Source organism: Manis pentadactyla, chromosome 11 (genome assembly GCF_030020395.1).
Source record: "Manis pentadactyla isolate mManPen7 chromosome 11, mManPen7.hap1, whole genome shotgun sequence".
In the NCBI taxonomy this organism is placed as follows: domain Eukaryota; kingdom Metazoa; phylum Chordata; class Mammalia; order Pholidota; family Manidae; genus Manis; species Manis pentadactyla.
Window position 1 is genome coordinate 123810972 of NC_080029.1, and position 15317 is coordinate 123826288.

The 15317-nt window shown below is 37.1% G+C and overlaps 1 protein-coding gene across 5 annotated transcripts in view; it reads left to right on the forward strand.

Moving 5' to 3' along the window:
* SCAPER (S-phase cyclin A associated protein in the ER) overlaps positions 1-15317 on the forward strand; it is a 539898-nt gene that overhangs the window by 290439 nt on the left and 234142 nt on the right. For all 5 annotated transcript variants that reach the window (XM_036907601.2, XM_036907605.2, XM_036907603.2 and 2 more), the window contains one exon: positions 6537-6599. In XM_036907601.2, coding sequence (XP_036763496.2) covers positions 6537-6599 — 63 coding nt within the window. The remainder of the gene's footprint in view (positions 1-6536; positions 6600-15317) is intronic.

A 15317-nucleotide genomic window follows, 5' to 3' on the forward strand; every position in this document is an offset into this window, starting at 1 on the left:
TTGAGGGAAATTTCTGGAATTTGATAAGGTATGAACCAAAACCTTAGAGAAAATCTCATAGTAGTGAAGTAGTGAAAGCATTCTCATTCAAGAATAACCAAGGATACAGCTGCATCTCCCTACTTATGTTTGATATTGTACCGGAGATTTATTCAATTTAGTGAAGTTAGGTGTGGGAAAATAAAAAGATCAGAAAGGTAGAAACAAAATTTTCATTATTTATAGTTGTTATGACTGTTAACTCTTAGTTGAGAAAAACTGATTTGGATTAAAAAAGCATAGAAAATTTGATCAGTAAATGAAATTATAGGGAAAAAAAGACCTTACTGAACAAAAATCATAAAATAAAATGGCAAACAATGAAAGAAAAAAGATAAATTGGATTACACAAAAATTAAAAATTAAAAAGATACTGTCAAGAAAATGAGAAGACAGCACACAGCAAGGGAAAAGATATTTACGAATCATGTTGCTGATAAGGGACTTACATGCAGAATTTATAAAGAACTCTTATAGCTCATTAATGAAAAAACAAACAACTCAATAATAGATAGGCAAAGGATCTGAGCAGACATTTCTCCAACAAGATTTGCAAATAGCCAACATGGCCATGAGAAGAGGCTCATCATCATTAGTTATCAGGGAAATGGAAACAAAATTCACAGTGAAATTCCACTTCACACCAACTAGAATAGCTATATTTAGTAAGACAATAAAAATGTGGAGAAATTAGAATCCTCATACTTTATTAGTGGGAATGTAAAAGGGTCTACTTTGGAAAACTGGTAGTTCTCATAGAATTACTATATAACCCAGTAATTCCACTCCTAGATCTGTACCCGAGAGAATTGAAAACATAGGGCCAAATAAAACTTGTACACAGATGTTCATAAGCAGCGTTCCTAAGAGCCAAGAAGTCCAAACAACCTAATGTCTGTCAACTGTTGAATGGTAAGCAAAATGTACTTTTTCTATATAATTAAATAGTATTTAGGAATAAAACATAATAAAGTACTGATACATGCTACAGTATGGATGAACCTTGAAAATATTATGCTCAATGAAAGAAGCCATTCAAAAGAGGCCATGCATCCTATGATTTCACTTATATGAAATGCCCAGAATAGGATAACTTATCAAGATAGGAAGAGGATTAGTGGTGCATATGAATGGAAGCAAGAAGAGAAGAATAGGGATTGGCTGCTTATGGTTACTGGATTTTTATTCAGGGAGTACAAAAATGTTTGAAAGAGTATAATGATGACTGCATTAACCTTGTGAATATGTTAAAAACATTGAATTGTACATTTAGATGGGTGAATTATATGATATTTGAAATATACCTCAACAAAGTTGGTTTAAAAAAATGGCAGAAACAATGCTAAATATACCAGTTGTGATGATAATAAATATAAGACCTCTTATTTTGAAAAGAATCCTGAGTGATGTGAGTGAAAAGTGGAGTAGAGCATTCCAAAAGCCCATGTGTTCATAAAAACAATGAGTTAATGGGCACAACCTGTCAGAATCAACTTCCTTGGAACTCTGGAAAGTAACCAGAAGCTTACTGCTACCAGTAGAAAGTGCAGTCAAGAAAAGCCAACCGAACATGGTCAAGAGAGTTTAGTGGTGTCTCACCTTCCTCTTGTCCCCTCTCCTGCTCCCCAGCTCAGCAGCAGCTTTGAAGGCATCCTTCTCCACTCCTGCCACAGGTTCCTAGTACTGGACAGAGCAGAACAGACCTCATATTTAAAGAATTCTAGTTACTTGTTTTGACCTGTCCATTAATTCTCTGAAGGACCAGTTCTAATGGTCTCCCTTTTTTTCATGTAATTCGGAATTCTCCCAGACTGGAGGAGGCTATCTGAGGGCCATAATGAAAAACAGTTTAAAGACAAATGTATTTATCAGTGCAGCCACAGGCAAGGGAAAACAGGACAATAGGCTTGTCAAAACGCTTGGAGGAAAAGACTAGGGATTGAGATGCTTCAGGAAATAAAGGCTTTGAAAAACTCACTCTGAAAAATCTAGAAAGCCTCAGGTATGCCCAAGGGTGGAAGCATGTTCAAAAAATACCTGAGAAGGTCTTGAGGTCTTTTCTCTGACTGACCACCAAGCTTCTATACAGGCAGGAAGTGGAAGCTAATGGGAAGTTTTAAACTGCCTGAGTCTTGTCAGCTTGCCGCAACACGTACACACACAGCTCATCTGTAAAGATTAGGTTAGGGCTCTTTTTGTGGTTGTACCTGGTGTTTAAGAAAGCCTCTTGAATAACTAGTTGATCCCTAAACTAATGGAACAGAGACTTTAGTGGCCATAATGACAAAGAATGCAAACTTTAGAAAATTAGTTCAGGTAGTCACTAAACAAACATATGACTGTATCAAGTAGCAAAAACAACCCTGGAGAGGGAAGAGAATTGGGTCTCCAGAGTTGCCACATTAAAACATTCAGAAGGTCTAGTTTTCAATAAAAAAAATACAAGACATGCATAGAAAAAGGAAATTGGCCAATACACAGAAAAAAAATTAATATAAAGTATCCCTAGGGAAGCCCAGACATTGGCCTTACTAGACAGACACGTTAAACATTTTAAATATGCTCAAAATAACTAAAGGAAACCATAAGAATGATGTCTAATTGGAGAATATTAATAATGAGATAAAAAAGTTTTAAAGGAACAAATAGAAATTTCATATTGAAAAATACAGTGACTGAAATGGAAAATTCACCTGAAGGGTTCAGTAGCTTATTTGAGCAGGTAGAAGAATTAGTGAACTTGAGGGTAGGTCAATCGAGATTATCTACTCCAAGGAACAGAAAGAAAAAAAAGTGAAAAAAACAGCTTTAGAGATCTGTGGGACACCTTCTAGGGTACCAACATATATTTTAGGGGAATCCCAGAAGAAGAATAGAGAAAGAAAGAGACAGAAAGAATATTTGAAGAAATAATGGCTGAAAATTTTCCAGATTTAATGACAGATGTGAATCTGTGCATCCAATAAGCTCAACAAACTCTAAGTAGGAGAAACTCAGAGAGCCTCACTATGACATATTATATAATCAAACTGTACAAAGAATTCAACAGAAATAAACTTGAAAGCAAAACAGAAGTAACTCTTCATATATAAAACATCCTCACTATACTAGCTTATTTCCTATCAGGAAATGTAGAGGCCAGAAAGCAGTGGGATTATATATTCAATTTACTCGTAGAAAAAAAAACCAAATTGCTAGCCAAGAATTCTATATCTGGCAAAACTTCAAAAAATGAAGGAAAGATTAATCCATTCTGTGATAAACAAAAGCTGAGAGAGTTTGTTATTAGTAGACCTTCAAGAAACTCTAAAGGAAATCCTTCAGGTTGAAATGAAAACATGGTAGACAGTAACTTAAGGCCACACAAAACAAAGATAAAGAACACTGTAAAGGGAACTACCAGATAAATATAAAAGTATATATGTATTTTTGGTTTGTAACCGCTCATTTTTCCTAGTCAATTTAAAGGACAACTTCACAAAACAATAATTATAGACCTGTGTTAATGGACACACAATGTATAAAGATGTAGTTTGTAATAACATAAAGGAATGATGGTTTTGTATACTCCTGAAACTAAGTTGGTATTAATTCTAAGTAAACTGTTGTGAATTAAGATATTGTAATTCCCAGGAAACTGCTAAGAAAATAACTAAAACTATGTATAAGCTACAACAAATGAGAATGAAAACGGCACACTAGAAAATATTTAAGAAGAAATAAAGCAGTAAGGGGGTAATTGATGGACAAAAGTGACATAATATATAGAAAATAGCAAGAAGACAGAAGTAAATCCATCCTAGTCAGTAATCACATTAAATATAAATGCATTAAAGACTCCAGCAAAAAGTACAGATTAGCAGAATAGATTTTTTTTTAAATGACCAAATATATGCTGTCCACAAGATACTCACTTCAAATATAAGGACCCAAGCAGTTTAATGTCAAAGGTTGCTAACAGATATTCCATGAAAAGAGTACCCTCAGCAAAACAATATACCTGAAAAACTATATTAATATCTCACAACATAGACTGTAAAACAAAAATTGTGCTATAGAGAAAGAAGGACATTATCTAATGTTGAAAGGGTGAATCCATCAAAAAGATATAACAGTTACAAATATATATGCAGGTAACAAAACCCCAAAATATATGAAGTAAAAACTGACAGAAATGAGAGGAGAAATAGGCAGTTCAACAGTAATGGAGACTTTAATACCCCACTTTCAATAATGGATAGGACTAGGCTGAGAATCAGCAAGTAAATGAAAGACTTCAACCAACTAGACCCAACAGATGTATAGAGAAACAGCAGAATATATATTCTGCTCAAGGGTACATGGAATATTCTCCAGCATAAACCATATATTCGATCACAAAACAAATTTCCACAAATTTTAGCATATTGAAATCATACAGAATATCTCTGAACACAAGGAAATGAAGTTAGAAATCAATAAAAAGGAAATCTGGAAAATTCACAAATAAAAGGATTAAAGGATTAAACAATGCACTCTTCAAGGACTAAAGCAACTAAAACCTCTCATACTTCGTTGGTAGAAATAAAAAGTGATATGACCCTTTTGGTAAAAATAAGCACATGTTATTGTATGACCCAGTAATCCTACTTTTAGGTATTTATCCAAGATAAATTAAGACATTTGCCCATGCAGTGAGTTGTCCACAGTGTTTGTAGTAGTGTTATTCATAATAGGTCAATCTGGAAAGAAGTGAGATACCCAGTTGGTGAACAGACAAATTTTGATGTCCAAATAGTGAAACACTACAGCGCAGGAAAAGGAACAAACTAATAATGCATTCAACCATATGAAAGAATGTCAAGAGATTTATGCTAAGTGAATTCAGACACATAGAGTGTATGATTGTAGTAATTTGATACTTAGAAAGCTATAGAGGTAAAAAGCAGATGAATGTTTGCATGGAGCAAGAGGGTATTAGGGAAGAGAGTGACTGCAAAGAAATGAGAAAATTTTGTGAGATGGTAGAAATGTTCTGTATCATGCTTATGGTTTCAGTTATACTGGTAGACACAATTATGAGAACCCATCAAATTATACACTTGAAGTTTTTATTGTATGTAAATTATACTTTGATAAAAACATAGCCAAAAAATGAAAAAGAATGTAAACAAAAAATTACCACTTTGGAATCAAGGGGTTTGGGGCAGGAAATCCTGTTTGAGGAGTAAATCAAAAGGGAAATTGGAACATATTTGAAATTTGTGACATTGAGAGCATGAAATTTATGGGATATGGCCAAAACTACTCAGAATGAAACTGTAGCCTTAAGTTATTTTGTTAACAGTTGAGGTAGAAATGGCCTAAACAACTCAGAGTGCTAGAACAATATTAACAGCGTCCATGTGGGAAATAGGAGAGATGTATTTATTTATTTTTTAACAAATACACATATGGCACTAAGAATGTACTGTATCTTTATAATGATAAAAACAGATTAAGGCTGATAAGATCTAATTCTTTGAGAATAAGGTTGGTAAGATCCAAGTCTTTGAGAATATTGGTAAACTAAAAGGCTAAGAATAGCATAATTGTTACTTTTTCCACCTTTCATATGAGGGCATATTTGATGTTTGATTTTCATTTAGTTTTTCTTTTGTTCCCAAGCATAACTTTTGGTGCTTTGCTTTTTCCTTGCTACACGTTATAATTCATGTGTTTGATGTTTTTTATGAAGCAGTGTTTATTTTTTCACCCATCATTGCTATCTGGATTGGTATATATGGTGACTAATTCTCTCATAGGTTACTCTAATATGTTAAGGCTAGGACACTTTGGGTTAGCAGTTAAAATTTAAACTAGTTTTTTTCTCTTTTTCTTCCAAAAATGGAAACTGACAAATTAAGTCAGTATTAATGGATTGCTGTAGTGAAACTTGCCTTAGATTAACGACCTGTTGACAGCTGTCATTTACCGGCTCAGGCGTGCTGGAGCTTAGTGCAAAGAAGCGTTAGTTCAGAATTTTCCAGACCTTGGTATTTTGTCAGTGTAAATAACAAAAGCAAAACAAAACAAATCTTTCAGTGTCTGGTCAAGTTATGTCCACGGCCTTTTAAATTAGTCCTAAAGTTAAATGACTATCCTTTACCTGTATTTGATTATCAGTGATATACCTCTTGAGGTACATAGGTATTTAGCCACCTCAGCTGTCTTGTGGAAACTTAGTGAGTTTCAAATTTAATTACCATGATTTTAACCTTTCTGAAAAATAAGCACCATTCTATACCAGGTCTGTATACTCAGAAGTGTTTTTATGAATCCACTCTCTATCCTATGAGGAAATATGTATTTTTTAGTCTTTTTGATAGCACTTATAATATTTTAAAGACACAGACCTCAGAAAGTATTATAATGTAGTAATATTCCTAATACTGGGAGAGGGAAAACAGCCAAGGTTTTAGTTTGTCATAAAAATCAGCAACAAAATAACTTAAGTGATAAAACTTTCTTCTCTTCAGGGCCAAGGAATATGAGAGTTTGATGGAAACAAATTCTGGCTCTGACTCACCTTACAAAGCAAAGTGAGTATTTTATCTTACATTTTAGTCTTCTGTCTCTTCAGTCTCTGCCTATAACAAAAGTTTATCTGAATTGTCCTTGTAGGCATGTGATCACAGGCTTTGTGTCTGATGCCTAGAAGTTCATTCTCCTAACACAGTGGTATCAAACTGGGAACAAATTTGCCAGGGGATATTTTGCTGTGTCTGGGGATATGTGATACATTGCTGTTACCACAACTTGGGGAGCTGGGCTACTGCCATTAAGTGCATAGAGGCCAGGGATGCTGTCAAACATTTTTCAGTGCACAGATGAGCCCCCACAGCAAAGAATTATCTTATCCAAAACATCAATAGGGTCAAGATAGAGAAACCCCGTTCTAACAGAAAAGGTTCTGGCAAGGCTGTGCTGGATCTTGCTCTGAGATCTCATTCAGGATTGTTGCTAGGGCCACTTGACAGATGAGGATTTAGACTCCGCCACTGAATGTAACCACACAATAAGTAAACAGAAACATCATTTTGCTCCTTTAAAATATATGGCCAGTAGAGGTGCAGTGAGGAAGGCACCCCACATGCGCTGCTGATAGGAGTGCACATTGGTGTAGTCTTATTGAAAGGCAGTGAGAATCCGGAGCATACAATATCTACTTTAAGCTTCTCAGTGAAATATTACAAAATGTGCTTAAATATTTATATACAAAGATTATTACTTCAATTTTATTTATTTATTTTTCTTTGATATCATTAATGTACAATTACTTGAACAACATGGTTACTAGACTCCCCCTATTATCAAGTCCCCCCCACATAACCCATTACAGTCACTGTCCATCAGCGTAATTAGATGCTATAGAATCATTACTTCTTGTCTTCTCTGTATATACGGCCTTTCCCATGTCCCCCCTGCTACATTATGTGTGCTAAACATAATGCCCCCTTTCCCCCTTATCCTTCCCTTCCCACCCACCCTCCCCAGTCCCTTTCCCTTTGGTAACTGTTAGTCCATTCTTGAGTTCTGTGAGTCTGCTGCTGTTTTGTTCCTTCAGTTTTTGCTTTGTTCTTACACTCCACAGATGAGTGAAATCATTTCATACTTGTATTTTTCTGCCTGGCTTATTTCACTGAGTATAATATCCTCTACCTCCATCCATGTTGTTGCAAATGGTAGGATTTGTTTTCTTCTTCTTCTTTTTTTTTTTTTTTTTTAGATAATTATTTTTTATTGAAGGGTAGTTGACACACAGTATTATATTACATTAGTTTCAGGTGTACAACACAGTGATTCAACATTTATATACATGATAATTCTAGGTACCAGCTATCACCATACCAAGTTGTTACAATATTTTGACTATATTCCTTATGCTATACATTACATCCCGGTTACTTATTTATTTTACAATTGGAAGTGTGTACTTTTTTTTGGTTGTTGTTGTTAGGGCATCTCTCATATTTATTGATCAAATGGTTGTTAACAACAATAAAATTCTGTATAGGGGAGTCAATGCTCAATGCACAATCATTAATCCACCCCAAGCCTAATTTTCGTCAGTCTCCAATCTTCTGAAGCATAACGAACAAGTTCTTACATGGAGAACAAATTCTTACATAGTGAATAAGTTACATGGTGAACAGTACAAGGGCAGTCATCACAGAAACTTTTGGTTTTGCTCATGCATTATGAACTATAAACAGTCAGTTCAAATATGAATACACATTTGATTTTTATACTTGATTTATATGTGGATACCACATTTCTCTCTTTATTATTTTTAATAAAATGCTGAAGTGGTAGGTAGATACAACATAAAGGTAGAAAACATAGTTTAGTGTTGTAAGAGAGCAAATGTAGATGATCAGGTGTGTGCCTGTAGACTATGTGTTAATCCAAGCTAGACGAGGGCAATAAAACATCCACGTATGCAGAAGATTTCTCTCAGAACAGGGGGGGTGAGGTTCTAAGCCTCACCTCTGTTGATCCCCAATTTCTCACCTGATGGCCCCCCTGCGACTGTGCCTGTCTTAGGTTGTTCCTCCCTTGAGGAATCTTACCCGTCTCTGGCTAACCAGTCATCTTCCGGGGCCATACAGGGAAATGATAAGTTGGTAAGTGAGAGAGAAGCCTTATTGTTTGAAATGGTTAGCTTTTTATTTCTTTGCATATTTATGCCCTGTGGCTTCTATGCCCAGCATTTGTCTTGAGGTATCTTTACCACTTGGAGGAGTTATGATACTCGGTAAATTTGATATGAGGCACGAATTCTATTTAAGAATTTGTTGTAATTAGGAAGGAAGAAGAAAAGCTATAGAAGTAGCAGGCGGGAGAAAACATGGGAAGATTGATTATTTCTTTGACATATCTTCTTGTAGAGTAACTTCAGCATGTATAGATTTTAAGCTACTACTTAAATTGCGCACACACATTAACATAATAGGAGTATAGTTACATAACCAAAGCATACCTGTAATTACCAGCCATCTCCAGTGAAACCAAGAAAACCAGTTAGGCACCCTAGGCATTTGTGAAAACTTATCAATGATATGATGGTTATTATCTAACTGAATTTGAATAGTTTGAGAAAAATCAGACAAATTAAAACAACCCATTCCTGGGCACTGTTCACATCCCATATGTTCTTTTAACAGTAAATAGTCTGTAGTTGTAAGACTTTGGAGCGCTACAATTTGCACTTCACCTAATTCTTGGTTGAGTTCCAACAGTATAGATCCAGTCAAATTTGTTGTTTTACTGTATGCACAGGCCAGCTTAGATGTCTCCTTCCTCATTCCCATGGCAAGTCCAGGAGCTGGTGGGATGAGTGCATCTACAGCTGTAGCAGTGCGTGGATCTTTGTTGGGGTTTTTTGATGATCATCTTCTGGCATGAGTCTTCCCGAGAGTGCAGATGTTGGAAGTTCTCTTTCATATCGTATCTTAGTTCATTTTCGGGGTAGCCAAATTAGGCTTTGATCCTCTGTATAAACACTAACAGACCCTTTGCCTACACTTTTATATATCCTTTATATCATTGTGTAGAACTCATTAGAGGTCACCACATAGGAACTGCATTTTTTTTTTTTTAATCATTAATCTACACTTACATGACGAATACTTTGTTTACTAGGCTCTCCCCTATACCAGGTCCCCCCTATATACTCCTTTACAGTCACTGTCCATCAGCGTAGCAACCTGTTGTAGAATCACTACTTGTCTTCTCTGTGTTGTACAGCCCTCCCCTTTCTCCCACCCCGCTATGGATGCTAATCTTAATACCCCCCTACTTCTCCCCCCCTTATCCCTCCCTACCCACCCATCCTCCCCAGTCCCTTTCCCTTTGGTACCTGTTAGTCCATTCTTGAGTTCTGTGATTCTGCTGCTGTTTTGTTCCTTCAGTTTTTCCTTTGTTCTTATATTCCACAGATGAGTGAAATCATTTGGTATTTCTCTTTCTCTGCTTGGCTTGTTTCACTGAGCAAAATACCCTCCAGCTCCATCCATGTTGCTGCAAATGGTTGGATTTGCCCTTTTCTTATGACTGAGTAGTATTCCATTGTGTATATGTACCACATCTTCTTTATCCATTCATCTATCGATGGACATTTAGGTTGCTTCCAATTCTTGGCTATTGTAAATAGTGCTGCGATAAACATAGGGGTGCACTGATCTTTCTCATACTTGATTGCTGCATTCTTAGGGTAAATTCCTAGGAGTGCAATTCCTGGGTCAAATGGTAGGTCTATTTTGAGCATTTTGATGTACCTCCATACTGCTTTCCACAATGGTTGAACAAGTTTACATTCCCACCAGCAGTGTAGGAGGGTTCCCCTTTCTCCACAGCCTCGCCAACATTTGTTGTTGTTTGTCTTTTGGATGGCAGCCATCCTTACTGGTGTGAGGTGATACCTCATTGTAGTTTTAATTTGCATTTCTCTGATAATTAGCGATGTGGAGCATCTTTTCATGTGTCTGTTGGCCATCTGTATTTCTTTTTTGGAGAACCGTCTGTTCAGTTCCTTTGCCCATTTTTTAATTGGGTTATTTGTTTTTTGTTTGTTGAGGCGTGTGAGCTCTTTATATATTCTGGACGTCAAGCCTTTATCGGATGTGTCATTTTCAAAGATATTCTCCCATACTGTAGGGTTCCTTTTTGTTCTGTTGATGGTGTCTTTTGCTGTACAGAAGCTTTTCAGCTTAATATAGTCCCACTTGTTCATTTTTGCTGTTGTTTTCCTTGCCCGGGGAGATATGTTCAAGAAGAGGTCACTCATGTTTATGTCTAAGAGGTTTGTGCCTATGTTTTCTTCCAAGAGTTTAATGGTTTCATGACTTACATTCAGGTCTTTGATCCATTTTGAGTTTACTTTTGTATATGGGGTTAGACGATGGTCCAGTTTCATTCTCCTACATGTAGCTGTCCAGTTTTGCCAGCACCATCTGTTGAAGAGACTGTCATTTCGCCATTGTATGTCCATGGCTCCTTTATCAAATATTAATTGACCATATATGTCTGAGTTAATGTCTGGATTGTCTAGTCTGTTCCATTGGTCTGTGGCTCTGCTCTTGTGCCAGTACCAAATTGTCTTGATTGCTATGGCTTTATAATAGAGCTTGAAGTTGGGGAGTGAGATCCCCCCTACTTTATTCTTCTTTCTCAGGATTGCTTTGGCTATTCGGGGTCTTTGGTGGTTCCATATGAATTTTTGAATTATTTGTTCCAGTTCATTGAAGAATGTTGCTGGTATTTTCATAGGGATTGCATCAAATCTGTATATTGCTTTGGGCAGGATGGCCATTTTGACGATATTAATTCTTCCTAGCCACGAGCATGGGATGCGCTTCCATCTGTTAGTGTCCCCTTTAATTTCTTTTAAGAGTGACTTGTAGTTTTCAGAATATAAGTCTTTCACTTCTTTGGTTAGGTTTATTCCTAGGTATTTTATTTTTTTTGATGCAGTTGTGAATGGAGTTGTTTTCCTGATTTCTCTTTCTGTTGGTTCATTGTTAGTATATAGGAAAGCCACAGATTTCTGTGTGTTGATTTTGTATCCTGCAACTTTGCTGTATTCCGATATCAGTTCTAGTAGTTCTGGGGTGGAGTCTTTAGGGTTTTTTATGTACAGTATCATGTCATCTGCAAATAGTGACAGTTTGACTTCTTCTTTGCCAATCTGGATTCCTTGTATTTCTTTGTTTTGTCTGATTGCCGTGGCTAGGACCTCTAGTACAATGTTAAATAGCAGTGGGGAGAGTGGGCATCCCTGTCTAGTTCCTGATCTCAGCGGAAATGCTTTCAGCTTCTCGCTGTTCAATATAATGTTGGCTGTGGGTTTTTCATAGATGGCATTTATTATGTTGAGGTACTTGCCCTCTATTCCCATTTTGCTGAGAGTTTTTATCATGAATGGATGTTGAACTTTGTCAAATGCTTTTTCAGCATCTATGGAGATGATCATGTGGTTTTTGTCTTTCTTTTTGTTGATGTGGTGGATGATATTGATGGACTTTCGAATGTTGTGCCATCCTTGCATCCCTGGGATGAATCCCACTTGGTCATGGTGTACGATGGTTTTGATGTATTTTTGAATTCGGTTTGCTAAAATTTTGTTGAGTATTTTTGCATCTACGTTCATTAGGGATATTGGTCTGTAGTTTTCTTTTTTGGTGGTGTCTTTGCCTGGTTTTGGTATTAGGGTGATGTTAGCTTCATAGAATGAGTTTGGGAGTATCCCCTCCTCTTCTATTTCTTGGAAAACTTTAAGGAGAATGGGTATTATGTCTTCCCTGTATGTCTGATAAAATTCCGAGGTAAATCCATCTGGCCCGGGGGTTTTGTTCTTTGGTAGTTTTTTGATTACCGCTTCAGTTTCGTTGCTGGTAATTGGTCTGTTTAGATTTTCTGTTTCTTTTTGGGTCAGTCTTGGAAGGTTGTATTTTTCTAGGAAGTTGTCCATTTCTCCTAGGTTTCCCAGCTTGTTAGCATATAGGTTTTCATAGTAGTCTCTAATAATTCTTTGTATTTCTGCGGGGTCCGTCATGATTTTTCCTTTCTCATTTCTGATACTGTTGATTTGTGTTGACTCTCTTTTCCTCTTAATAAGTCTGGCTAGAGGCTTATCTATTTTGTTTATTTTCTCGAAGAACCAGCTCTTGGTTTCATTGATTTTTGCTATTGTTTTATTCTTCTCAATTTTATTTATTTCTTCTCTGATCTTTATTATGTCCCTCCTTCTGCTGACCTTAGGCCTCATTTGTTCTTCTTTTTCGAATTTTGATAGTTGTGACATTAGACCGTTCATTTGGGATTGCTCTTCCTTTTTTAAATATGCTTGGAGTGCTATATACTTTCCTCTTAAGACTGCTTTTGCTGCGTCCCACAGAAGTTGGGGCTTAGTGTTGTTGTTGTCATTTGTTTCCATATATTGCTGGATCTCCATTTTGATTTGGTCATTGATCCATTGATTATTTAGGAGCGTGTTGTTTAGCCTCCATGTGTTTGTGAGCCTTTTTGCTTTCTTTGAACAGTTTATTTCTAGTTTAATGCCTTTGTGGTCTGAAAAGTTGGTTGGTAGGATTTCAATCTTTTGGAATTTACTGAGGCTCTTTTTGTGTCCTAGTATGTGGTCTATTCTGGAGAATGTTCCATGTGCACTTGAGAAGAACGTGTATCCTGTTGCTTTTGGATGTAGAGTTCTGTAGATGTCTATTAGGTCCATCTGTTCTAGTGTGTTGTTCAGTGCCTCTGTGTCCTTACTTATTTTCTGTCTGGTGGATCTGTCCTTTGGAGTGAGTGGTGTGTTGAAGTCTCCTAGAATGAATGCATTGCATTCTATTTCCTCCTTTAGTTCTGTTAATATTTGTTTCAGGTATGTTGGTGCTCCTGTATTGGGTGCATATATATTTATAATGGTTATATCCTCTTGATGGACTGAGCCCTTTATCATTATGTAATGTCCTTCTTTGTCTTTTGTTACTTTCTTTATTTTGAAGTCTGTTTTGTCTGATACCAGAATTGCAACACCTGCTTTCTTCTCTCTGTTGTTTGCTTGAAATATCTTTTTCCATCCCTTGACTTTAAGTCTGTGCGCGTCTTTGGGTTTGAGGTGAGTCTCTTGTAAGCAGCATATGGATGGATCTTGCTTTTTTATCCATTCTATTACTCTGTGTCTTTTGATTGGTGCATTCAGTCCATTTACATTTAGGGTGATTATTGAAAGGTATGAATTTATTGCCATTGCAGGCTTTAAGTTTGTGGTTACCAAAGGTTTAGGGTTAGCTTCTTTACTGTCTTACTGTCTAACTTAACTCGCTTGTTGAGCTATTATAAACACAATCTGATGATTCTTTATTTCTCTCCCTTCTTATTCCTCCTCCTCCCTTCTTCATATGTTGGGTGTTTTGTTGTGTGCTCTTTTTAGGAGTGCTCCCATCTAGAGCAGTCCCTGTAGGATGCCCTGTAGAGGTGGTTTGTGGGAGGCAAATTCCCTCAACTTTTGCTTGTCTGGGAATTGTTTAATCCCTCCTTCATATTTAAATGATATTCGTGCTGGATACAGTAGTCTTGGTTCGAGGCCCTTCTGTTTCATTGCATTAAGTATATCATGCCATTCTCTTCTGGCCTGTAGGGTTTCTGTTGAGAAGTCTGATGATAGCCTGATGGGTTTTCCTTTGTAGGTAACCTTTTTTTCTCTCTGGCTGCTTGTAATACTTTGTCCTTGTCTTTGATCTTTGCCATTTTAATTATTATGTGTCTTGGTGTTGCCCTCCTTGGATCCCTTGTCATGGGAGTTCTGTGTACCTCTGTGGTCTGAGAGGCCATTTCTTCCCCTAGTTTGGGGAAATTTTCAGCAATTATTTCTTCAAAGACATTTTCTATCCCCTTTTCTCTCTCTACTTCTTCTGGAATGCCTATGATTCTTATATTATTTCTTTTATATTGATCACTCAGCTCTCTTAAAATTCTTTCATTCCTGGAGATCCTTTTATCTCTCTCTGCATCAGCTTCTCTGCGTTCCTGTTCTCTGTTTTCTAGTCCATTAATGGTCTCTTGCATCTCGTCCATTCTGTTTTGAAGTCCTTCCAGAGCTTGTTTTATTTCTGAATTCTCCTTCCTTAGTTCTTGCATATTTCTCTGCAAGTCCATCAGCATGGTTATGACTTTTGTTTTGAATTCTTTTTCAGGTAGACTGGCTAAATCTATCTCCCCAGATTCCTTCTCAGGGGAAGATGTAGCAGATGCCGAAGCTGTCTGGGTTAGTCTTGTCTGGATCATATTTTTTTGCCTTTTCATGTTGACAGGTGCTATTGACTGTCAGCTGGGAGGGCCAAAATTTTCACTTGCTACTGACCTTTCTTTACTGGGACAGCTGCGACCCCTAGTGGCTTGTGTTGGGTAATTGCGTGTACAGTGGGTCTTTGTGTCTTGCCCGGCCGGGAGGGAGAAATTTCCCTTTCTGTGGGCGGAATTTGTCTCAGGCTGCTTCTCTGCTTTCGCAGCGCCTGGTGGGGTGATGGATGGGGGGGCTGCTTGACTGTTTGCCTCCGTGAGGGGTCTCAGAGCTGTTGCCCAGGGGGTTAGTGCACCCGGTTTTCCCTGTAATTTCCGGCTGCTGTACTGTGACCTGGGTTTTTTCCGTCAAGCTGTTAAGTCCCTGTCCCTTTAAGACTTTCAAAAAGCCCCCGCTTTTCTTTGTCACAGGGGCATCAGCTTCAGCACCCGCTCAGAGGTCTTACTCCCTGTTC